Below are 25,991 nucleotides of genomic sequence, written 5' to 3' on the forward strand. Positions count from 1 at the left end.
CCATAACTGGTTGGCCTTGTTGCTTTGGGCCTGTGGCAAGATAGCATGTCATGATGGCAGTGTGTGTGTTGGAGCAAAAAACCCGCCTCATGCCCAGGAAGCAAGGGAGTGAGGCGGGACCCAGGGTCCCACGTCTTAGAAACATGCCTCATGACCTAAGGGCCCCCAGTGGCCTTCCCCTTTTGAAGGCTTTACCAGTAGAGCCACCCTGGGATCAGCCCTATAGTACATGGTCCTTTGGGGGACACTTAAGAGCCCAAATAAGCAGATCATATACATATAAGTTCATGCAGATGGGATTGTTTCTTTCCATAGTCTCGCTGCTGTGGCCCCAAGTACCTGATGGCCACAACTGAAATCAAGGAAGATGTATTTGCTCACAGTTCTGGAGTTTTCAGTCCATGTCGGCTGGGTCACTTCTGCAGTGCTAAGGGGGTGGCTGTGTGAAGCAGAGCGAGGGGAGGGGAGGGGCATGTGTGTGGACCCCTGGGCCACACCCTCAGCGACCTGCCACGTCCAACCACACCTACCTCCCTGCCTTGCCACGAGCCATCCGCCGATGAGAGCAGAACCCACGGGATTCAGTTACGCCATTGTGAACACCTTTGCCAATCAGTACAGAGCTCTTTCAGGGGACATTCTATAGCCAGCTACAACAGAGACCAAACTGCTTGTTATGCCCTGGAAGCAAGCTGCTTCACTATAAAAGATTGTAGATGTGTGCTCATGAGGTCAAGTATTCCCCTCCAGGGTCATCTTACACAGCTGCGTAGTCATTCGCCAATGGACCATTGCTTCTTTAACTAGATCCTTAGTGATGGACATTCAGGCTGCTGAACTTGCAGTATTACAAATATCACTGCAGAAAACATCATAGTTGCTATGTGAAAAATCCCTAATCATTTTCTTGGTATACATTCTAAGTAAGTGGAATTACTGAGCAGTGGATATCAGAAATCCCAAGGCTTTGATAACATATTAACAACTTGTGAAAGAAGGGTACATTAATTTTTACCCCATCTAACTCCAGGTCTGGAGAATGCCCGTCCTCACTTCCATGTAGACACTTAATATTTTCCCGTTAAAAATCCTCTTCTCTCCTCTTTCTCTGATTGCCATTCATCTGTGAGAGCTCCAGGGCTGGCCCTGGGCACAGGGGATTTGAAGAGCCGGAGAAGGGGTGCCCTGCAGGGTGGGAGAGGGGCAGGCATGGGGTGACCCTCAGAGCGCGGAGGGTGGTCAGGGTCTGCGTGCAGTGCCTGCGGTGATCATTGAGCCACCCATGTGGCCACGAAACCACAGAACCCGTGCTCTCCTGCTCAGCTCCTCCTAGCTGGGCAGTCTTGGGGAAACCATTCACTCTCTCAAAGTTTAGTTTCTCTGTGAGGCGGGGAATCCAGAATTAGCCCTGCAGCCAGACCTGGTGACACTGCTGGGGCCAGGGGACGGGAGGCACGGGTGGCCCTTCCCTGTGTAAAGACCTCGTGTTCCCTGGAGACCCTGAGAAGCAAGTAGAACGGGCGAACTCTACGCCCCCTTCGGAGTGGGGATAGGTTAGACTCTCAGCAGCAGTTCTTGGTAGTTACTTGGTGCCCGATTGTCTGACTGACCCCGCTGAAGCCAACCGTGGCCTCATGCCTGTGTTCTCCCACCCCCACCCAGAGCAGAAAGGAACCCTGGGCCAGCCTGCAGTTCTGTGGCTAAAGTGGCCTGTCACTGCCGGGCGTGGTGGTGGCACGCTTGTCATCCCCGCACTCGGGAGGCTGAGACAGGAGGATCGCGCAGGTTCGAAGCCAGCCTCAGCTACTGAGTGAGGCTCTCAGCAACTTAGTGAGACCCTGTTTCCAAATAAAGTATAAAATAGGTCTGGGAGTACAGCCCAGAGATAGAAAAGCCCTTGGGTTCCACCCCCAGGACCACAATAAATAAGTAAATAAGCAAAGTGGCCGGTCGGTGTGCCAGAGTCGTCCTGCCTGCTGGAGCCTGCGCACAGGGGTGACCGACACACAGCTGCAGCTCCTGCCCTCGTCTCTCCCACATGTGTGTTCACAACAGTCCCACAGATGCGTGAACAGCACACACTCACAGGCAGAGACACACACATGCATATACTCATATAGATAAACACATTCTGTGACTGTCAGACACACACACACATGTGCACACATGCACATGACAGCTATACACAGACCACCACCCGGCAGAGAGGCTCACAGATAACACTCACTGACACGTGCAGTTATCCACACACAGCACCAGGAGGTATATTCCTCATACACGCTCACACACTGAGACAGTTGTACACAGACACACACACAGAGCCTCCCCCTCACACACCAACTCACAGGCCCACGTGGTCCTCTGTGGTCTGCGTCTCTGGTGTGGGGAGGAAGCAGTGGGGTCCAGCATCTCCTGAGGGTCTCTGGCCTTGCTTGACCCTCTGTGGACGCAGAGGTCACAGCCTTAAGAGTCACAGTGGACACAGGAGCCGGCTGGGAGCCTGCCCAGGGCCTGCACGAGCTCGGCTTCTGAGGGGAGCCAGTGTCCAGCTGTGGGCACAACAGGACAGGGTGCTGGGTGTGCCCGGTGGGCTTCAGGCTGGTGCCGGGCAAGCTGGCTGCCCATGGAGAGAGTCCACCTGGGAGAGACCCAGCCTGCCCAGGACAGCAGAGGCCTCCGTCTCTGGCCTGCATGCTGGAAGAGAGAGGCAGCATCCTTTAAATTCACTTCCCTGACCTAAAGAGGGTCTCTGCTGTGGCTGCTGCCGAAGCCCTTGACCTGTGAGGACCGGTTCCAGAACGTGGCCTGTAAACAGGCCTGCAGGAGGCAGGGAGCGCAGAGCCAGAGCCCATTGGAAAGCTCTGTGGTGGCCGGGGCTCAGGACCCCCAGCCCCAGCGCAGGGCCCACTTGCAACCGTAGGAAGGAGGTGGAGTGGGCCGGCCTGCTGGAAGCTGGTGTGTGCAGAGCCCCACCTGCTGCCGCAAGCGGGTCCCGAGTCACTGAGCCACACCTGGCGTGAACGGGCAGCCCGGGAGGTGAGGCGGCAGGAAGGGCCACGTGTGAGCACCACTTTGTCCTCATGTGACACGGTAGAGACTCAGATGTGAGTCTGCGGTTAATGGAGTTTGCACAAATGCCAGCCTAAAGTGTCTCTGGCCATGTCATGAAGCATTTGTCCATTTGATTTTTATTTCTGAAATGGCCTCATTGAGAGAGAGGAGGGGCCGAAAGGAAAGCTAGTCCTCACAGCCAGCCCCAGGGTGGGGAGCTCCCGCCAAGGCCACACTGGGGTTGGGCAGCCGGGTCGCTTGAGTCTAGAGCAAGCTCGGGACCAGAAGAGCCTTCCGCAGGGCCGCGATCCCCTCCCCGGGCAGCCTTTCCCACGCCCAAGGCCTCTTCAGGTGGGCCCCAGGTTGCTGCCTGCCTCCAGGGATGGGGGCTTCTGCTGTGGGACGGCCATTCTGTGATTCACAGCCTCCATCCCTGAGCAGCTTCCCCTGGGGCCAGCGAACACTTGCCTCCAATTCCATCTCTCCCCTGGCTTGGCGTGCCTTCCAGAATGCTCTGCACAGGGACTGTGATCATGTGCACATCAGTCTGTCCCTCTCCCTGTGCCCTCTGCCCCGGCTGATGACTCTCAGTGCCTGGACCTTTCCCACCAGCGCCTCTCTCCTCTGTGCTCATGGCCGCCCCGGTGCAGAAGGAGCTCTGCCCTGGGTCCTGAATGCTTCTGCCAGTGCGGCTGCTGCGGATCTGGGTCCTGGAGGTGGGGTCAGCTGCATGGATACTAACTGAGGGGAGGCTGCTGACGGACAGCTCCAGGGGTGAACCCTGCGCATGACTGCCTGGGCGTGCCCGCCCCTGCCCTCTGTGTGACCTTGCGCACCTGTCCCCAGCTGTGTTCCCCTCTGCATGAAGGGAATGACCAGAGCGCCCACAGCTATGATGCTATGATGGCCCGTGGCATCATAGCATCGAGTGGTGAGTCCTCGTGTGAAAGCTGCTTAGGAGGATTCTGGGCCTTCCATGAACATCGGCTATCACCGGCAGACGTTTGCAGAAGCCTTTGCCCTCTGCCCTCAGGGAGCCTCACTGCTGGTGGAGTCAGCGTCTCGCTGCTGTGACCACAGCACTGAACAAGAATGACTTAAAGGAGTGACCATTTATTTTGGCTCACGGTTTCAGAGTTAGTCCATGGGAGGCAGAAACATCATGGTGGCAGGGTGTGGTGGGGTGAAGTTACTCAGCTCTCTGTGGCAGTCAGAAGGCAGAGAGAACAAGAAGGGACCAGGGGCAGGTGTAGCCCACGGGGCCACGCCCCAGAGACCCCTCCTCCAGCACGCCCCACCTGCCACAGTCACCACCCAGTACGTCTGCTCAAATGAGCAATCCACGACGTGGGTTGGTTTGCTGAAAGGCGGAAGCTGCCTAGCGGCCCGCCCCTGAGCCTCGCCGCACTGGGGACCAGGCTTTAACACGTGAGCCTGGAGGGAACATTTCAGATCCAACCCATGCTCCCTGCTCAGAGTCTTCTACCAAGGCGTTGTGCAGTCCCGGGACTTGGTGTGAGACTGTCGCTGGCCAGGCCCACAGCCCCCGGGGTGACCTGATCCTCAGGGAGGGGAGGAGAGGGCTCCTGGGCCACATTTGTTTTCCAATGTCTGTCTCTGTCCAGTCAGGACCAGCGAGGAGGAAAGGGCTTTCTGGCTGGATGTGCAGCAGGACACAAGTATTTCTGACAAGCACCACAGAACTCTGCTCGACTGCCCACTAGCCCTGGACTTAAAGGAAGGGACACTTTTCCCAGGGTCCCTCACTCAACCCAAATGTGGCTTGAGAGAATACCCGGGCAGGGCAGGACCCTGCGCGGAAGACGGGCAAGAGCAGCTGAGGAGTCATACGCTGAGCGGCCCTTGGGGAGGTTCCATCCCCCTGGTTCCTGTGGCCACTATCCGTGCCCGGGACATGGCCTGCCCAGGGCGGGGCCCAGGCACCGCAGCACCGTTGAGGATGGACCCTGCAGCCCAGGTGCCCGGCCCTCATCTGGCTCCAGCACCCAGCCCAGTGCAAGTGTTCCCAAACCGTATTTCTGGGGTTCTACTTTCCTACTGCGGTCATTTCTCACTGCATTAAAAAATCAATGTACCCGCTAGGCCCCCAACCCAGGCCTGGGGTACTGAGGCAGGAGGAGAGGCGGCGGACGCCCAGCCCGCTCCTGCAGTCGGCGCCATACAGGTCCGTGGTCCTCCTACCTTAAGCACTGGGGAGGCTGAGACAGGCGCGTGGAGGTCCCGGGACAGCCTCTGAGGCCCTTTGCCACTAACTCAGTGAGCGCCGCTTTCGGGCCTTGGGCTGCGGCAAGCCACCGTCTCCCTTTGGCCACCAGAGGGCGCCCGGCCTCCACGCAGGCGAGCCGGAGCCAAGTTCCGTCCCTCGGAGCAGCCAGGACGGCACCTGTGCATCCGCGAGGGCCCCCTCCCCAAGCCCCGCCTTCCTGAGGACAGGGCCTAGAGGCGAGGACGGAGCGCCCGGCTGCGGTGAGCAGAGGCCGCCCCGCGGGCTTTCCCCTCGCGGACGCCGCAGGACCGTAGGAACCCCCGCGCCCGAAGCGCTGCCCAGGAAAGACCAGCCTGGCGTGTGCCTGGGCAGCTGCAGAGGGCGCAGGCGGAGGCCGCTGATTTAGCTGGACAGCCAGGGAGGCGCCATGGCAGTGGAGACCCCCCTGGGCCGCTGGTTCCCTGGCTGGCCAGGGAGCCAACCCCATGCTCCGCTGTGGGGTGCGGCCTCAGGCACGGCTGGGGCCTCCTGCACCCTGCTGCCTTGCACAGGGCACCGGGGTCAGCGCTGTCCTGGAGTGCCTGTTGACTGCCCCAGTGCCCTGGTAGGGTCAGGGCAGCCCCTGCTGGTCAGGGCTTTGCTGACTTGAGCCTGGGGCCGGAGGGCCGGCAGACACGGACCCAGGCTGGGCCTTGCAGGTCCTCTTGGCGGTGCTGGCTACTCAGTACCTTTAACTACAGGGATCTGGAAGAGAATCTGAGTTCTGCCTACGTCTGGAGAAAGGAGTTCCCCACTGGGTTGAGGGTGCGTCCAGGGGAGGGAGTCAGTTTCCCCTGGAAGCCACACTCAGGCCCTTGCCTTGGGCATAGGACTCCACTCCTGATGTCTGTGCCGAGCGGGTTCTCTGACTGAGTTTTGGTACGCGGTCTCCTCCACTCTACCTTCAGCCTCCGGGTTTCTTAGCTGTCCTCTTTGAACCAGTTCTGCTCTTGGCAATGCAGCTGCCTCCCCACACCAGAGCGCCCCGGGAATGCCTCCTCCTCCAGCACTGCGCCAGCGCTCCTGTGTGCAGTAAAACATGAACTTTATACACGCCCTTCTCAATTTGAGAGAACCGAGCTCAGCCAGAACAGAAGAGGGATTTACCTCCGAGTCCCAGCTTCCTATTGGCTCACGTTGGGGTGCTTCGCAGGAAGGCGGGTGTCCACCCAGAGGCTCCTCTGCCTGCGCCTGGTCCCCAGGGTCTGCCTGGGTCCCCTGGGCCAGTGGATTGCAGTCTCTGAGCACAAACCTGTCTTCCTGGTCCAGCTACCCTTGACTGATATTCAGCTCGCTGTTACAGCCCGGGGGGGGGGGGTCCTGCCCCCCAGACCCACGAGGCGCCTCTGCTCTGAGTGAGAAACAGACGGAATGTGAGTCCAGGGGGAGGTTTGCCTTGATGGTACACAAGCCGCTGATGCCAGCGAGCCCGGAGCCCCAGCCCCAAAGCCAAGTTTGGTTTCAACGTCAGAGCCTAGAAGAGGGTTGGAAGGCTGTCCGTCAGGAGCCAGACAGAGGCCATCGGGGCTTGGCTGGCCACATGGTCTCAGCTGCTACCACTCAGCTCTGTGGTTTGGGGGAAAGCTTCCAGGGACAAGTGTATGCATGTGTGCGGGCGTGTCGCGATAAAACTTTATCGATGTGTCGACACTGACACTCGAGTCTCCTCTGTGTGTGTTGGGGGGAGTCCTGGGGCATTCGACCTTTGAGCTACACCCCTAGCCTTTTTTCTTCGAAACAGGGTCTTGCTGAGTTCCTGAGGCTGGCCCGGAAGCTGCCATCTTCCCGTCTCAGCCTCCCAAGCGCTGGGATTGCAGGTGTATTACCCTCCCCCTCCCAATGAGGGTTCAGGAAGTCTTCTCATGTCAGGAAATGGTATTCTTTAGATTTTCTCTTTGTTTCAGATGCTTAAAAAGGTAAAAAAATCCATGTCAGCTCATGGGCTGTGTAAAAATACACCTTGGGTCAGATTTGTCCCGGAGGCCGGCTTGCCCACCTGCCCTGGCGGGGCGGGCGGGCTCTCCACCAGCGACGTGCTCTGTGGTTTGTCCCTCAGAAGTCTCACGGGGGCCACTTCTCTGGGCACGCCTAGGGAGCCACGGGCGGGCGGCTTTCCTGTGTCTTCACAGAGCCCCGAGTGTCAGTGGAGAGCCAGCCCTACGCCAGCTGGTTCCCTCGCCCGCAGTTGCCCTCCTGCTATGGCTTGTGCCCCGCTGGCACCCGCACACATCCATCCGTTACTGCCCACGTGGCGTGGCACAGAGGGCAAGGCGAGTGGACCGGGGACATGCTATGTCAACCGGGCAGACACGGTCACGTGTCTCGCTGAGCGGGAGCAGTTCCCACAGCCTGACCCAGCCCGCCATTGAGGGAGCGGAGGCTGCCCTCTCCATGGGGCTTTCTCTGTCACTGTCCAGCGCAGCGTCCTGGAGGCAATGAGAAACCTGGGTGATGGAATGGGATAGGAATTCTGCCACATAACAGACATTGCAGGAACTCTCTGCAAGTTCTTTATTTATTCAAACAACAGAGTGCAAAGATACCAGTTTCAAGTATACTCTGATGCACATTTTTGACAGGAATAGATATGCATTTAGTCACGAGGGGCTGGCCGCCGCCATGGGTACACTTTGCACAGGCCCTTGGCACCACCAACCCAAAGAGAGGGGGGTGCCTACGTGGCGGGAGGGGCTGCACCTGCTGCATGGCGCGTCCTGCAGCGGCTTCGGGAATGTAACACTGTGGAAAGGTATTTAAAGGGGGGACAGAGGGGCCCAAGGAAGCTGGCAGTGGGGGCACTGCCGTCTGGCCCTTCCAGGAGGGTCGCTGCTCTCTGCAGGAAGCCTGAACCCAGCAGCACCCAGGCACCTCTGGCTCTGTCTACACCAGAGTCCCCATCTGACCAGGAGTCGGTGTCCCCAGGTTTCTGGTTCTCCTTTGGCCAACTTAGACTGGATCAGCCCAAAGGACAGAAGCCACCAGCCCCACCGGTCCTGGATCTGGAAGTGTCACTGCCTGGAAGAGCAGAGGAAAGTCTTGGGGAAAGCCCAGGCAGCTCCCGCCTGGAGGCCTGGCCCTGTAGAAGCCGGAACCCTTCCTCAGTGCCCTTCAGACGGCCCAGCCTCCCGGACAGCACTGAGGCCAGATCCTCATCACCGAAGCCCCTAAGGTGACTCCTGCTGTGGACGCCCCACCCAGGCCTTGCCTGGGAGCCAGACCCACCCGGGGGGACCAAGGGAGGCTGAGCCCCGCGTCCTACACGGAGGCCACCTCTGGACGGGCTTTGTCTGCCCAGGGGCCCCAAGCCCATGCAGCTCAACTCCAAAGTCCAGCCTGTTCACTTCTGCTCCACGCGAAAGCAGGGCCGTTACCTCCACTACGGCAAAGGACCCTCAGCAGCCAGGGTCCCTGGCTAGGGCCAAGGGCAGCGGCCTTCACCAGCTTGCTTTGCAGTATTAAGCTTGGAAGACCCTTCCCCAGGCCCAGCAGTCAGTGTGCACAGACTGTGGCCCAGGGACGCCACAGGGAGACCCCTGGCGGGGCCACCCAGACTCCAGTGGCCAGTGCCCCGAGAAGAGGTGGGGGTGTGTCCCAAGGCGGGTTGTGCAGGATTCTGAGGATGGGGGTTCGTGGAGGGGGACACTTGCCTTTCCTCAGGGGTCCCCTCTGGAGAGGTCATAGCAAGACCCCAGGAGGCAGCTGTGGCCCTCCTCCCTACAAACCAGAGACAGCAGGACGGGAAGGGGGAAGGCATAGAGTCGCCTGACCATTACCCAAGGAGAAGGCGCCCGGGATGGGCCTACGAGCTGGGCTGGCTAGTTAAGGGGTGTGGGCTAGGAGAAAGGCCCGTCCCCACACGCGGCACTCCTAGCCTTTGGGAGTGTGGAAGGAACTTTACACAATAAATACCATGGGGCTGAGGACGTGTTTCCTGCTTTGCTCACCTGCGCCAGTCTGAACTCACAGGGTAGGGGCCGTGTGGGAAGATCCTGGAGCTCGAGGTTCCCCAAAGCAAGCAGCCAACAGGAGAAGGGGTTGCAGCGGGAGCTTTTAGTTATTGTACACTAGCCGGTCTGTGCGTGGCACATTTTATTTCTATAAAAACTATTACAAAATATTCAAAAATACATTTTAGTAAATTTACAGCAGTTATTTCTCAATTTATTAATGCAAAAACATCCTTTGTTTTTTCTCTGTACAAACTACAGGCTCCATCGTGGTGGGTTCATCACTGTGTGCGTTTTTAAAAAATATTATTTTCTAATAAATTCTTTGACGTTAAAAATAACAGAATTTTTCCAGTTTGTCCAAAAAAAGAGAAAGAAAGAAAGAAAAGTGTGTGTGTGTGTGTGCGCGTGTGTGTGTGTGTGTGCACGCGCGCATGTGTATAACAGTCTTGGCTCTGGAGAACTCAGCCACAATGATGATCACAACGCAAATATTAAACCATGAAGACAGTACAGGAGACAGCCGTTACATCGGAAACTAGTTAAATTAAAATAATATATTTCATATCTTACACTATTTCAAAAAATGAAATGTCATTCAGTTAAGCATTGATCTCTCAAAAAATCTAATTTACAATTCTGTGTATAAAAATATAATTTGTGGACCCCCGTGAAGCAGGCTTTAGTTTACACTTGCCGGAAAAGCGGGAGCACAGCCGGGGAGGGACGGCGCGTACGGGACTCTGCTTTCTGACACTCTGGACATGTAGAAAAATAGACTCTGAGCGGGATGCTGGGCCTCACAAAATACTCTTTCCCCCTGTGAGTGCAGCTCACGTGGCAATAAATTACCCAAGACACGAACTAGTTAAGGCTCTGCAGGTCCGTCCGTATGACTTAAAACGTCTATTCATAGTACCAGACCAATAAATAGCCGGGGAGCAGGCGGGCTCAGCGCGCCAGGCCGCGCGGGTGCAGCGCGTCGCCGTCCAGCAGCCAGGCGCCCAGGCGGTGCAGCAGCGCGGCGTACCAGTGCACGCCCGGCGCGGGCGCGGGCTCGGGCGGCGCGGGCGCGCGCGGGGCCGCGGGCGCGCGCGGGGCCAGCGCGGCCAGCAGCGCGTGCGCCAGGCGCAGCGGCGCGAAGGCGCGGTGCGCCCAGCCGTGCTCCTCCACCACGGCGTAGCACGACGCCAGCACGCGGTCCACCAGGATGGTGCCGTGCGCCGTGAGCGGGGCGTAGGCGCCCGCCGCCTCCTGGCGCAGGCTCACGCGGCGCACGGCGGCGGGCAGCAGGCGGCGGCCGCCCGGCGCGGCCACGTACACGCGCTGGCCGGGGCGCACGCGGCTGGCGAAGAGCGCGCGCGGCGCGGGCCCCGAGCCGTTGCGCGGCGCCACGAACAGCAGGTGCGCGGCGGTGAGCAGCAGGCGGCCGCGCGGCGCGCGCGTCTCCACGGCGTAGAACTCCTTGGTGGCGCCGTCGTCGCGGTCCAGGAAGGTGAGGAAGTCGCTGTAGAGCAGCCGGCCCTGCTCGTCGGCCGCCAGCACGCGGTCGCCGGGCCGCAGGTCCTTGACGCGCTTCGTGCCGCCGCGCTCCAGGCGCACGGTGGCCGAGCCGGGGAAGCAGCCGCCGGACTTGGCGGCCACCGAGTTCTCTGCGGGGAGAGGGAGGCGGCGGTGAGGCGCGCGCCCGCGGGCCCCGCGCGGACGCCTCCCCAGCGCCCCGCGCGCCCCCGCGTGGTCTGCGCGCCCCCGCGGGCCCCGCGCGGACGCCCCGGGAGCCTCCCCAGCGCCCTGCGCGCGCCCGCCCGCCCCGCGCGGACGCCTCCCCAGCGCCCGGCGCGCTCCCCTGCGCGCCCCCGCGGGCCCTGCGCGCGCCCGCCCGCCCCCTGCGGACGCCTCCCCAGAGGGGGGCGGGCCGGTGGAAATCGCTGGAGTCGTTGTAGCAACTGGACAGACACTCCAGAGAACTGCCCGAGGTGTGAAAACCCGAGGTCCGCGTGGGTTTTCTAACTAAAACCCAATAAAGGGCCCGCCATTGTCCTTGTGACTTGTGGCCGACGCAGGAGCCACTCTCGGACAGGGGGACACTTCCACGGCTCCCCTCCCCGCGCTCAGCTCGCCCTCTCCCCAGCGCGCGGGCCGCCCCCGCCCTATTTGCTCAGGTGCACCCCCCCCCCCCGCGTGCAATTCACACTCGGGCCCTCCAGCAGCCCGCCCCCCCCCCCCCCCCCCGGCGCTATTTGCTCAGCCAGGCCGCTCTTGGAAGCACTCGAGAGCGTATTTGAATTTTAAATGGCCGGCCTGCTCGAGCGCTGGAAGCGCCGCGCCCCGAGGCCCCTTGACTACCGCTCTCGGGGCTTTCGTCGCTCTCGGAGGCGCGCGGGCCGAGGACAATGATTGAGGCCGGGGCGGGCGCGGGGGCCGCCGAGGAGGGGCGGGGAGGGACCCGGCCCTTTGCATTCCAATCTCCGGGATCATGCTTTTTGCAAATAGAGATTGCAAGAAAGAATCTTCCTGCCGGAATTACAGGAGCGTTTTAATCTTCTCATCGGTTTCTCCGTCATGAAGTGCGGGCTGGCCGCCGGAGGCCCTCCGCAGCCCCCCGGAATGCGACCCCGGGGCTGGCGAGCCCCCGTCGCCCAGTCGCACGACCCTGCTTGACAGCACCGCGCCGCCCCCGGCCGCGTGCGCGGAATGCCAATGAGCGGCTCCCCGGCGGGCTGCCCCGACCCTCGCCCGCGGGCCCTGCCCCGGGGGAAGACGCCTCTAGGGACCTCCGCCAGGGGGACCCCGCGGACAGGGGCCGAGAGCGGGGCCGGGGTCCGGGAAGGGCGCGGGGCTGGCGGCCTCCCGGCTCCCTCTTCTCGTCCGCACCGGAGAAAGGAACCCCGGCACCAGGCTCTGGCCGGAGCCGCCGCCTCCCTGGCGCCCCGAGCCGAGACCTTCCCCTGGGGCTCAAACCGGCCCGCCCCACCCTGGCTCCCAGGCCTTCGCCTCCCGAGAAGCCACTATTTTCTTTTACCTATATGTATCGCGTGGCTTGACACTTGAAAAGCGTCTCTAACTCCCACGTACAAGTAAGAGTTTAGGAAACGGAGGGGGTGCACGGAAGACGGCGGCCCCGCCTCGCCCAAGTGTCAGCTTGTCCCGAGAGAGGCGCAGACAGCCCCCGCGGCGGAGGCCTTCGGGTCCTGGCTGTTCCTCCCCGCTACACCAAGTGGCGTTGCAGGCCCAGGAAAGCCAGCCCCGGGCAGCCCGGGAGCCCGGCTGCCTTTTCCTCGGTCCCAGCTTGACTCCGGGCAAGAACGGACGCTCTGGGTCCGCGCCTCCAGATGTTGGAGTGGTAACTACTGGGTTGGCGACCTCCCCAAAGACTAGCAAGTGAGTTCAGTTAGTTTAGAATCCACAGGCGCCCAGCTGGGAGGAGCCGGCTGCGGGCTTCGGCCCTGGGCAGACCTTCCCGCACTGGGGGGCGTGGGGGCAGGTTCTTATGCCCTAAGTGAGAGAAAGCACATAGGAAGAGACCCCTCCCCTGTTTGTACCTGCAGCCAGGACTTTTACAAAGCCACAGGCCCTCAGTGGTGGTGCCTGGCCTTGGAAAACCTAAAGCTCTGCCCTCCGTGGCCCGGAGGGTTTGTCCCCACAAGAAGAACGCAGACAGCACCCAGCTCCCCTCCCTCGCTCCCTGGCTCTCCCCCATTTTCCTTCCCCTTCCCACACCACGGGGGGGGGCACTGCTGAGCTGGTGGGCAGAGCTGGAGTTGGGGTGCGGCATGGGTGTGGGGTCAGAGGCTAGATGCCGGTGGGGGGGCTCACCTGCTTTCACAGAGCAGTGGATGTGCGCCTTGGACTCGTAGTAGACCCAGTCGAAGCCCGCCTCCACGGCCAGGCGCGCCAGCATGCCGTACTTGCTGCGGTCGCGGTCCGAGGTGGTGATGTCCACGGCACGGCCCTCATAGTGCAGAGACTCCTCCGAGTGGTGGCCGTCCTCGTCCCAGCCCTCGGTCACCCGCAGCTTCACTCCTGGCCACTGGTTCATCACGGAGATGGCGAGGGCATTTAGTTTGTCCTTACACCTCTGTGGAGAGACGGGACACCCCAACAGACAGGCAGGTCAGCTCCGCAGCCATCACCGCCCAGCCCCCTCCACGAGCCGTCCTGCCTGGCGGGGGCAGGGAGTGTGGAGAGGACCAGAGACTCCAGAGGGCACTGGGGTGGGCACTGAGGTGGGGAGGAGCGAGTTCTCCCAGGGCCCAGCTGAGGGCCTTTCTCCAATCCTAAAACTACCGTGGCCTGGGAGGATGCAGTTTCTCTGGAACAGGTAAACCAGTGAGTGTCAGATACCCCCCTCTAGAATCTTCCAGGAGCACCCTCAGCCACTCCCGCGCGGGCTCCACTCCCTGGGCAGAGGTCCTTGGGCCAGAGAGGCCCTCGCACCTGTGCAGCGCCCAAGGCCCCCGCTACCTCTGGACCTTTGTCTGAGGTGGGAATGAAGCCCAGGGTGCTGTGGCTGAGGCTTGGCTTCAGCAGGGGGGCCCAAGTGTGAGGGGAGCGGGAGGGAGCTCCAGTGTCCAGGACAGGCAGGGCCGAAGGACAAACATTCCTGCTCCGTAGCCACATTCCTCGAGGAGCTCCTCGGCCCTCGGCTCTGTGGTCTGATGGCACTGCGTTCCTGTTTTCTTTAACCTGTTCCCTCCCTCCTTCCTTGTTCTCTTGGACGCCGTCTGGCCAGTTTAAAGAGCAAACTTAAGGGTGGGTGGGGGATGGGCCGGCAGGAGGCCTGGAGCCCCGGCCCTGGAGCCCCGGCCCTGGAGCCCCGGCCCTGGAGCCCCGGCCTGGAGCCCCGGCCCTGCTCCCCCTTCAGGAGTGGCCCCTCTGCCCCTCTCCGCCCGCCAGCGGGGCAACATGGAACTTGGGCTCCCTCCACCAGGCTTGGGTCGCATTCCGTCTGTGGGGGTGGGGGTGGGGGCTAACGCACCACGGTCGGGTTGTACTGCTGCTGGTGGGATTCGGATTTGAAAGGGGGGACTGGGGAGAACAGGATGGGTGCATCCCCAAGAGAAGCGGACCCAAGTGGAGGCAGGAGAAGCCATTCGGGTTGACTTCTGCAGAGGTTAGGGTTGGTCCGACCCCCTCTCCCCCAGAAGGGGAGGGATGGTTGGCTTGGAAGCGGGTTACTAGGATGGGGCCCCATATCCAGGGCCTGAGGGGGACTCTTGCAAAGGCCCGGGAACTCTGCAAGGACCGCGGCCCGGGCTTCCTGGGGTTGGCAAATTGCGCAACAGGAAAAGTCCTGTGTATCTGGCAGCAATAAAAACCAGTAATATGGTTGTAGAGTTAAACATACAACGAATGGGGGTGGGGCGGGGGGCTGAAGCGGCCCTGGTAACAGGTCCTCGCTTGCAGGTTTCTGGGCCTGCCAGCAGTTTTCTTAGGGAGGGGGGAAAAAACTAGGAAGGGCACGGTTTGAGTGAGGTCATCTTAAGACTGAACGCGTTTTACATGAAAATCAATCAGTAAACCAGGGTCAGTCTAGAGCCGGCGCCGAAGCCGGGCGCGCAGGCGCACAGCGCGGTACGCGCACGCACACGGCCGCCACCCCCTTCCAGCCCCCCACCGCCCGGGCGGCTCTCTCCTGGGAGTGGGGAGCCGCCGAGGCTCTGAACTGCTTCCCTCCCGGCCGCCCGCAGGGGAGGCGGGCGGGGGGCGCCCCGGCCCCGCACCCAGAGCTGCGCCGCGGGGCGGCCGAGCTCCGCAGGCCCGGCGGCTGGGCGGGCGGCCCGGCCGACCCCCGCCCGCTGGACCCCGGGCGGCCGGGAGCCTGGCCGGCGGGCAGTTCACGGTCGGGGCCGCGAATCGAGCCCGGCCCCGTGCGCCCCGGGGAGCCCCGAGCCCTGCCCACCGCCCGGGCCGCGGGACCCGCCCTCCCGCAACTCCCTGCCCGCCGCCCGCCGCCCGCACCGCGGCCCCCCTCCCGGGTTAATATTAACCCGGGGCTCCTGCGTTCCAGACTGCTCCGAAAGTTCCACGGGGACGGTCTCGCCATGCTTGAGGGACTCGGGCGGCAGTCACCTTAGGGCGACGCAGGGAGGCGCGCCGGGGCAGGTGGCTGCGCGGGCGGGCGGCGGGGTCCTGGGCGGGGGTCCTCGGCGGGGGTCCTCGGCGGGGGTCCTCGGCGCGGCCCCGCCGCGGCGCGGGGACCTCGAGGGCGGCGGGGTCCCGGCTGCTCCCGCACCCACCCCCATTCGGCGCGCCGCCCTCCTTTTGTGTTGGAAGCGGGAATGGCCACTGCCCAAGGGGGAAAGTATTTGTTTTCGTTTGGTTCGTCTGCGGGAAGTTGACAGAAGGTCAGAAGTTCAAACGCCGCCTCCGCGCTGCGGCGGGCCGGACGGCGGGGTGGGCGCCGCGGCGCGCTGGAGCCGGCCGGGGAGCCTGGGGGCGCCCCGCGGGCCCTTTCTTCTGGACGTCCTCCGGGGAGAGGGCCGGAGGAGGCCCGTCCTCGGGCCGAGGACCCGGGAGGCGCCCGGTGCACCGAGAGCTCCCTCCGCGCGCCCCAGGCCGAGCCGCGTTGCCCGTGCCTCGCGCGGCTCTCCGCCCGGGCGCGCGTCCACACTCGGGCCAGATTCTAGGGGGTGGGGGGCAGATGGGGGAGGGGGAGGAAGCGCCTTTCCCGGTTCCCGCTCCGATCCACCCGGGCGCCGGCTCAGACCCCCAGCTAGCCGGGCGGGCGGGGGCTGCGCGGCCTGGAAGCGGCTCGCCCGCCCCGCCCGCGCCCTCCCCGCGCTCGCTCCCCGCCCGCGCGGCCGCCGAGCGCACCTAGCCCTAAAGGTAGGACTTGAATATTTTAATAGGGCAATAAAAAGGATGTTGACCTATATTTGCAGGGAACCCCATTTCCAGCTCCAGTCGTAGGGCATGGAGTTTAAGACAGTCTGGAATTGGCTGGGAGATTGGCAGCCCAGAAGTCTCAAAGGAGGTGGCCGGGCAGAGAGGAATTCGTGTTTTGCCTTCTTTCTCCGCTCCCCCCACCCGACACTAATATTTATTCGCTCTGATTCTTAGGCTAGCAGGTTAGAAACTCTAGTGGTGCAGTGTCGGTAAGTTGTAAGTCCCTCCCCTTAGGTACCGAGGCAGGGAAGCACAGAGTATCCCTGAAGACACCCCGCACCCGGGGTGGGCGCTATGGGGGCAGAAGTTCAATTCCAGCTGTGCCATGCAGTGGGGACCACCTGAGTGCCTCTGGAGCCCCCGCCTTTTGTCAGAGCCACCCCTGGCCTTTGGAGTTAGGATTCCTTGGGGGTGCAGGGGGGAAAAGGTGGTCATGGGCAGGAAGACCTCAGAGGGAAGGAAACCCAGTAAGCTCTGAGCACCAGGGCTGGCTGGCTTTGCACAGTGGCCTGGAAGCCACTTTAATCTTATGAGGACATCCTCACCCTCCACTCCAGCTCCACCTGATCGCAGGAAGGACGGGCACCCCGAGTTACCAGCCAGAGAGGAGGCCAGATAGGGGAGGCCGGCCCAGCAAGGCGAATCAGATCAGGGCCATGGAGGACCACATTCCCTGCCTCTCACCCCACCCACGCCTTAAACTTCCGCGCTGGACCCTTCACCTCCATTCTCCACCAGCCCGGAAGAGAGGCGCGGGGCTAGTAGGCAGGTGGCTGGGGAAGGAGAGGGCGAGGCTGCCCTGGGTCTGCCCCAGAGCAAACAGCGTGAGTCCCGCCTGCCCGCCGCACTCATGCCTGCCCGCCTGCCCCGCCGCAGCCCCTGGGAAGGAGCACACTCCACGCCCCGCGGAGGGTTTATACCTGAGTCATCAGCCGGTCCGCGCCGGTGTTTTCTTCATCCTTAAAGATGATGTCGGGGTTGTAATTGGGGGTGAGTTCCTTAAACCGCTCGGAGTTTCTGGAGATCTTCCCTTCGTATCTGCCGCTGGCCCCCAGAGTCTTCTCGGCCACGTTGGGGATAAACTGCTTGTAGGCTAAAGGGGTCAGCTTTTTGGGGTGTCGCCTCTTTCCAAATCCCCGGCCAGGTCCGCAGGCCAGCCCTGAGCACACGAGCAGAGAGGAGGCCAGGACCACCAGCAGACATCTCGCCAGCAGCAGCATCTCGCCCATGGACGCGCCGGTGACTTGGAGCCGTCCCCGCGGGTCTGCGCGAGCGGGTGCGCGCGGGTGTGTGCGTGTGCGCTCTCCTGCCTGGCTCGCTGGCTGGCTCGGCGCTGCTGCCTGGCTCTTTCTCTTCCTATATAACCTTGCCCGCCGCTGCTGCGGGGGACTGGCCGCCGATCCCCACCCAGACGGGGGCTGCAAGGGCAGGCTGCCGGTCGCTGATAACGGAACACATCGGAGTTGGGGGAGTTGGGTCTCGAGGCGGCAATCAAAAGACAAAAAGAGTCTGATTTTAAATGGTAGCAAGCCTGGCGAGCTTGTGAGACAGGCTGCCTTTCGCACTATATTATAGCTGGCAGGGGCGCATCTGATTGGCCAAAGCCGCACAAGCTTGTCTTCTGATGTTAACCCTGAAGAAGGCTACATTTTTTTCCGCCGTTGCTGCTGTTGCTTTATTTTCACCTGAAGGCTTCCAGTTTAAAAAAAAAATATAAAGGTCTTTGCTAAGATAAAGGTGGGCGGGAGGGAGGCCGCAGGCTTCTTAGGATGACATCAACTCCTGCCTGTCCGTGGATGTGTCTGCACTCCCCTTTACTTTCTCTGGAATGGTAGGTGCTTCAGTTAAAACCAGCATAAGTTTTTAAAGGACAGTCTAGGACCCCTCCTCAGTTTCAGCCATCAAATAACCTATCAGGTATTTGAGGGACAAAGCTATCGAGCTCTGTTAGAATTGTTTACCCCAGAGACTGGATGGTAGATGGTAGGTGTCCCCGTGTTGTGAAAGAAAGGCCCAGAGCTTTCTCCTGAATATTTACCATGTTTGGACAGGGGTAATTACCAGTGGCCACAACTTAAAGCGTTGTGATTTGAAATGCATTAAGCCAGTTAGAGCAGCAAACACGCTGCTCCTAGCCTGTGTTTCCATCAGCACCGTGCATTGCTGTCTCTGCAGAGGGGGTGCAGGTGCTCAGGGGCAGGCCAGGGTGAGCTCAGCCAGGCAGCGTGGACAGCCCAGTGGGCACAGAGAAGGGAGCCCCGGCGGGGCTGGAGGTGTGTTGGGTGGAGGTCATGGGGCCTGGGCAGCAGGGAGCAAGCCAGGCGATAAGCAGGCACACACCATCCTGGGATCCGTCCAGCAAAGTGCAGGGCTGAGGATGAGCGGAAGGTGGAATCCAGGTTCCTGCTGGTCCTCAAGAACCTGGGCCAGCCAGTTGCTGGGGCTAAAGAGGGGGGAAGGTGCAAAGGGCCCCAAACCCAGGGCTTAACAATACTGGAGCCCCCGACGCCCCCCCCCCCCCGCTTCTTCCAGAAAGAGTCCCAGCTAAACCAGAAAGATGAGCCCCGAAAAGCTGCGGTCTATGGCCCGTGCCCCTCCCCCACCTCACATGGTCAGTCCTGGGCCCAGGGCGGACAAGGGGCTGAGGGTCACCCATGGGAGAGTGATCCTGCCCCCCGGGAAGGATGGGGTCCAGTGGGGTTAAATGCTTTCCTCTGACCCCCGCCCAGCCCAGACTGCTGGCAGCTCAGACCTCCAACCCTGGGACTGTTCAGCCCTGCTCTTACAGGTGGACTTGGTGTTTTTTCCTGGTGGGAGAGGAGAGGCACATGAGGATAGCCTCACTGTCCAGGTCCCTCCAGGTGGTCTGGCCTCCGGCCTCCCACCCTGCCTCTCTGCCTTCTCTGTGTTATGATTTGTGAACAGAGTCCTTGGGAGAATGCGGACCCTGGGCCAGGTAGAAGAGCAGCCCCCAGCCTCACCCGGGCAGCTGGACAGAGAGCTGGGGTCTCCAGAGAGCTGGACAGAGCGTCATGGGCCCCTCTGTCCCTGTACTCTCACAAGTACCAAAGCCCCCGCCTCTGCTGGGGAGGGTGGGCCTGTCTGACATGGCCATGCACAGTGCGTGGATGTCAGATCATGGGGCGGTGCAGGCTGGGCAGGAGGCCCCGGCCACCTGGCTTCTCAGGAGCTCTTCGTCACCCTCACCCCTTTCTTACAAACATGTAAGTGCAGCGGCCTGTGCACCAGTGTGACCTTGTACCCCTGGGATCCTGGGTGGCGGGCTGGGCAGGGCGTTTGCGCCTGCACGCGGCCCCTCCTCGTCCTGCAGCGTGGCTGGGGTTTGCCCAGGACGTCGAAGCCTGCACCGCACAGAGCTGGGTGCAGGCACAGCTGTGCCTGGGCCTCCAGAGCTCAGCCAGCGCCCGCGACAGAGGGCTGGGAGGAGAGGATGTGTCTTGGCACTGTGCTGGCCGGCCAGGGGGGCTTCTCCATCCTCCATCTCTGGTCAGCCCCGGGTGCCCAGGGACGTGGTCAGCCGCTGGCATATCTGGGGGGACTGGCTGGATCCGCAAGGACAAAATAACGAAGCAGGGTAAGACCCGCAGCCTGATTTGGGAGGGCTTGCTGCCTACCACGGCAGGTGGCGAGAGTGTGTGGGGGCCTGGACAAGCCCTCGCAGTTTGTATTTATTGTCTTAGAAACAAGGGTGCTGGGCTGAGTCACGCAGAGAAGCTGGGTCCCTGCCCTCTCCTCCCCCTTCATGGTCCTTCCGCAGGCTCCCCGTTTCCCAGACCCCAGACACAGGCCACCTTCCACCTCCAGACACCAGATGGCTCCCTCTCGTTGCCTTTCCCCTCTAGACAGTTTGGGCCCCTCCCAGTGCCAGTCAGAGGTTTCAAGCCCCAGCCTCTGCCTGGCAGAGCCAGACAGCCGGCATCACCCTCAGGACCCAGTTCCAATAGTGACCACGCTCATGCCTCCCTCCCTCCCTTCCCACCAACCCGGCTGGCTCCCACCAGCATCCCTGCTGAGCGCAGGTGCAGCTGTGTCTTCTGCCCCCGCCCCCAGGAGGCACCGTCCTGGGCTCCCTCCCCTCCCCTCCGTTCTGGCCCCCGCCGCTAGATGGCCTCCTCCCTCTGCCTTCAGCCAGCCTGGCAGGTTTGGGAAATCCCCGCAGTCCCAGGCTGGAAGGACCCGGAAGCAGGGCTGGCCTCTCTGGTTCTTGTACCCCTTTTCCTGTCCGCCAGTGTCGGCCCCACCCCACTCCTCCCACTTGAAGCAGGGGCCTGTGACTCCAGCTCCACCCGCGCCCAGCCTGCCCCCAGCGGGAGCTTGGGCTGTTCTCTTCCCGGCACCCTCTCTCTCTGATCTCTTCCTCATCAGACTGCTACACAGTGGCTTTCTGTCCGTCATTCAGTTTGGCTTTCTTGCTCTTTCCCATTTTGGCAAATTGAGTTTCTGCTGCTCCCCCGAGCCGCATTCTCCATCCCTGGCCCAGATCCTGAGAGCTTGGGTCCTGGCTGGCCAAGTCTGCAGCATGGAAGCCGGTGGCTGGGGGCAGCAGCTTCACTCCCCATGAGAGCGTGGTGGAGCGAGGGCCTGGGCAGCCCTGGGCTGCCTGCATCCCTGCCCTACGCTGCAGCTCAGAGTAGGCAAGCAGCCGCTGCCAGGCACAGGGCTCCGGGGTTCTGGCCAGCACACGCTGGTCCTGCTGCTGGTTTATGCCTGCTAGGTCTCCCTGGGGCCCACTGCCCTCTGGCCCACGACGGTGGTAGGACCAGGATTCTTCTTGGCATCTGTCGCTCTCGGCAGCGGGGCACAGGTGATGTCTGAGGACTGGCTGCACCCTCCTGCGCTCAGCTCTGCTCCCCAGGTGGGTGGAGCGCCTGTAGCTGGAGAAGCTGCAGACCAGGGGCTGAGCTTGCACCAGGGGCTGACCTTTCCACCCTTTCCTCTCAGCCGACAGGGAGCCCCTCCCAGGACTCACACCCGGGTCCACTGCTCTCCGCAAGTGGCTGAGCAGGCATCCGTACTGGGCTTCACGGAAGAGGAACAGATGTGCAGCTTCTCCGAAGCCACAGGGCCAGCGAGGGGAGAGGGAAGCTACTGCCTAGCAAGTAGACTGTCTAGAGCAGAAAGGAGCTTCCAGGGGATGCCCGCCGAGCTGCCGCCCCGTGGCGTGGTGCCGCTTCTGCCCTAGGCCCTCGCCCGCCCTCATGAGGCACTGGGCTTCGGCTGCAGGTGCACCTCGCACGGTCTCAGAGTGGCTTCTCCTCGCAGTCGGCCACCCGCAGCCGCCTCTGTGTGAGTGGACACAGGAGCACAGTCTGGGTGGTGGCCCGCTGAGCAGGAGCAGGGGAGTGGGGTCCCAGACCTGGTGCGCCTGCTCCTGGTCTGTGTGCTGTTCTGGAACAGGTCCATGCAACCATCAACCGACCAGTCTTGAGCTATTTAAGATGCAGACGCCACGGGAAGGGTGGTCCATTAACCTCGGGTGCGTCGGGACCACCTGGGAGCCGGGAGCAGGGAGCCGGGAACAGCAGACAACGCCCAGGCCTCGCTCCTGAACTTGTCTCCATTCACTGGCCTGGACCACAGGGTAAAGGATCTGTTCAGAGCATCCTAATTTACCTAGAACTTACCCGTCCATTGCCGTGGCTGCTCCAGAGGGGCCTGGCCTCCGCCCTTCCCAGGTACAGACTGGAAGCTGGGGCCCCACTCTGACACCTTCTGGGTGTCTGGGGAGAGTGGCCCCAGATGGGGTATGGTGAGCAGCAGTATCTGGTGGGAAGGCGTCATGGGGCCAGAGGCTCCTCTGCCACCCACCTTCCACGGCACCTGCAGAGGCTGGAAGGGAAGGTGGGTGTTGGCCGGGCCCAGCGGGACCTGCCTTGTCATGCAGAGCAGGTGGCCTTGCCCGGGTGCTTTCCAGGAGTGGGCAGTGGCTCCTGGTCCGAGCTCCACCCTCCTGAGTGCGGGAGAGAAGCCAGCGAGGCCACATGGCCAAGAGCACCCGGTTGGTGAGTTTCTGGGATTCCCTATCACTTCTCAGATGTCAGGAGAGCAGCCGCCTCTGCTGGTTTTCAGGGAGACATCTCTGATCCAGGGCCGGGCACCACAGTGGGACCCACGCAGGCCCATCGCCTCAGGAAGAAAGGAGTGGTCGGACAGCGCTGTAGGTACCAGCGCCTTAGGCCGTGTGCTACAGCTCCCAGGCAGGCTTCGCGAGCCCGCGCGTCCCACACTCGGGTCACGCCTGCCACAGTGCAGAAAGGAGCAACATGTCGGTGGTCACCGCGGCCAGGACACCCCTCTTCCCTTCACTTTGCGGGTTGTGGCTTGGCTAATTTCTTTCTTTTTTTGTGGCACTGGGGATGGAACCCAGGGGCCTTCCCCCTCCAGGCTGTTCCCCAGCCCTGTTTCATTCTTTATTTTGAAACAGGGTTTCACTAAAGTGAAGAGGGCCTCATAAGTTTCTGAGGCTGGCCGCAGTCCTCCTGTCTCAGCCTCCCGTGTACCGGGATTACAAGTGTGGGCCACCACGCCCAGCTTCTTTCTTTCTTTTTTTAATATATACCTTTTTTGTTGGTCCACTGTGATCCTACGAGACTGAGATGCAGAGTGAGACAGGTGTGTGGTCTGTGTGGCTGATCCCAGTCTTAGGAAGTCACCTCATGTTTTCCAAGCAGATTTTTGGCCCTGGGAGTCTGCTATGCAAATCCAAGCAGGCAGTGACTGCCCGCAGCCCAGTCCAGCCTGGCTCTCCCCCGGCCCTGTCCCTCTAGGAAGCCATTTCCCATCATTTCTGCCTCGGGCCTCTGAGTGGGTTTACTTGGCTCTGCCCTGCGCACCCTGTAGTCGCTACGGCTGGGATGAGAGTCCTCTGCATGTCTGGAGTTCGTTTGAGCCTGAGTCTTAGATTTCTTTTGCATCCCCACCTAGTCTCAGGTGTTAGGAGACTCGGCTGCGCAGGGTTGCATGGTTTGCGGCTCACTGTCCCATGGTGCTCTCACAGGGTCCACCGCAGCCCTGTGAGGGGCGCACACCTCTGACGTGAGATGGAAGCTGGAGAGTGGAGGGCTCCCAGGTCCTTATTAGGGGGCAGGGGGCGGACCCGGCGCCTCGGCCTCCCCGGCGCCCTTTGGTGTCGGGTTGAATCGCAGCCCCTGGTTCTGGATCTTTACTCATAAGCTTTTGATTGTGTGAAGGCGGGCACTTCCCGATCTCTTCTTCTCCCCGTGCTTCGTCCCTTGAACGCGGATCCCCAGCCCATGGGCCGAGAACCCTGGCCTCTGCGATCCGTCGACTCGGCCCATTGGCACATCCGCGGCTCCATACCCCCGCAGTGCCCCATCCTGCCCTTGTCACACGGTGGGCAGGGACGGGTGGCGTCTGTGTCACTGTTCAGATCCATATTTTCCTCTGGGGTTTACTTGTTTTTGAGGTTGGGATCATTCTTTCCACCCTCAGCCTGTCTGCTGACTGTCAGAGAGGTCCGTGCAGGTCCACAGCTCTGAGCTAGAGGACACAAATGAGTGCTTGTCACTCGACAGATGCTCCTGTTAGTTAGCAGCTAAACTGGCGGCGTGCTGTGGAGGCGCTTTGATAGTAGCTATTTACAGAGAGATACACCAGCCCAGAGCAAACAAACAACAACAACCAGGAAAATGGGGCTAGAACCCCAGATCCATTGGGACGAACACACTTATGGTCGTAGGCAACTTGGTGTAAAATACTCCTGTTGTTTTCACAGACGAGGCCTAAAGACGGTCACTTCTTCAGTTTGATGACAAGGGACGTTCAGGCGGATTGAGTTCATTTAAGTACTCAGGTGGTCTCTCTGGGCCTCTTCTAAACCGCAGATGGGACGAGCCCAGTGAAGTCCTCAGGTGCACGGACATCCTAGGGCTCGGACTCACTTGTGCAGGCGTGCCCCTGGGGAGAGGCGGTGCTCTAGGAAGGCACCTCCAGGTTTTGCAAACTCCCAAGGCATGTGGAGGGAGTCCCTGATCATGACGTACTTTCAAGGGGGCACTGGCACCTCGCGGCGGTCCTGCTAGGCGGAGCATGCCGTCACCTCCATGGCACAGGAGGAGGTTTGGGTGTGACGGGAGATGAAGGGAATTCCCTGGAGTCTCTCAGCTCAGGCTCCACTCTCCAGCCACCTTCCCCACGCCTCTCCTGGCAGTGTGAGAGCTGACCCTAGTGCGTGGCGACTTTGAACTCAACCCTTTTAATCTGAGGGGCGCGCTGCCAGCAGCGTCCGGGCCCCGGGCCCTGCGCCACACAGTCTGGTGTGCTTCCTTGACCCACTGAAGAGCTTTCCTTCGGTCTCTGCACGGATGCACGGGCCCTGGCATCTGTCTGTTCCTCCCAGGAGCCTGTCCTCACGAGCATCTTCCCCTGAGAGTGCTCCCGTCCGCTCGTTTCCACAGATGGGGAGGTGGAGGAGGCGGGGAGGTCGGGCCGGGGTGGGCGGATGCCAAGAGACCCAAGGGCATGAGACCCAGCCTGTCTCAGAACTTCTCCTCTCGCCTTCCTTTTCAGCACAGGGATGGCTCACCCCAAAGTACACAAACCAACAGACTGAATCCCAAGTCTGTTTGAGCAGCGCCCAGACAAAGCCTGCCCTCGGGAGCCCTCCTTGGGGCTCCTCCCGCCATGGTAACCACTGTATGCTCTGGCCATGGTAGCGGCCCAAGTATGTGCACGATTGTCCCCGAGTCTCTTCTTCCTTCCACTGGAAGACAGTGTTTGAATGCCGTGTCCATGTTTTCTTTCTTATCCTGACATATTTATACCCTCGTTTGGTTTGGTTTTGTTTTGCCGGGTGGAGGAGGGGTGGTGATGGTGTGGCCAGGAGGTCCTCGGTGCAGAACGCCGGCCTGCGGGCCCCAGGATTCTGCCGCCGAAAGGCTCTGTCCGGGACGCACGCGTCAATGGACTTGGAAGCGATTTTCCAATTGCATGCCAACGTGATCACGCGGCATTCTGACCCCAGCTATTACCGAAGCGGGAGGTATAAAAGCTCGAGATACCGTAGGCAACCGTGCCATAAAGGAGGCAGTAAAACGTGTAATTAGGCAAATCAAAGAAGGCCTGGCAACGACGTTCGGATATTTAGTCACATGTCATTTCCCATTAATTTACTAGGTGCTTAAATGAGGTCTTAAACGAGGCCTGTTAAAGTAAAAGCAATGGCAGGAGAATGGTTTGCTTTTAAATATTCCTCGTCCACATCCCAGGGCGTGATGACAGGGACGGCACAATTCCATCCGACAGAAGGAAGGGGAAGGACAAGCATAGGTCGTGTCAAGGATGCCCCTGGAAGGCCCGAGGCTGCACCCACTGACCAGGGTGGGGAGCTGCGGCCGGCGCTCCGGGGAGCTGGGTGCTCCCTACTGCCACGGTGACAGGTAGCCCGTCCCTCAACAGTTACAGCAGCTGTGCCCAAACCTGCTGCAATGTGACAACTAATCCATCGGTCACCTTTCTTTGTAGAAATAATCAATTCTAATCAGTAATTGCATTTGGGCAGTAGTTCAACTCTGCTGTCATCGTTTGGCTCCCGGCACCGGAGCATCATCTGCGCGGCTCCGGGGGCAGCGAGCCTTCACTGTTCCGGTTGTCGAGGCCGGAGCGCGTTTCTGTTTGTGCTTAACCATTGGGTCACTACACCGTGTGCAGTTCCACACTTTCTTCTTCATCCCAGTGTACAGAAGAGAAGTGTGTGCAGGAGCTCGTGCCTGGGGCGGGTCCCACACTGGAGCCCGGGGCGGATCACCTTTCTTGGATTTCAGAGCAGCCTCTGGTGTGGTGTGGACAGACCCTGGGAT

At 61.2% G+C, this 25,991-nt stretch overlaps 1 protein-coding gene across 1 annotated transcript; it reads right to left on the bottom strand.

Moving 5' to 3' along the window:
- Window positions 1-10,215: 10,215 nt before the first annotated feature.
- Window positions 10,216-17,381, bottom strand: SHH (sonic hedgehog signaling molecule; the record flags this gene model as incomplete). Its single annotated transcript, XM_080701297.1, has 3 exons — window positions 10,216-10,916; window positions 13,081-13,342; window positions 17,073-17,381. 3 exons carry the CDS (start codon window positions 17,379-17,381, stop codon window positions 10,216-10,218), a joined length of 1,272 nt encoding a protein of 423 aa, XP_080557423.1.
- Window positions 17,382-25,991: the final 8,610 nt, after the last annotated feature.

Source organism: Muscardinus avellanarius, assembly GCF_963383645.1.
Source record: "Muscardinus avellanarius genome assembly, chromosome: 9".
Classification (NCBI taxonomy): Eukaryota; Metazoa; Chordata; class Mammalia; order Rodentia; family Gliridae; genus Muscardinus; species Muscardinus avellanarius.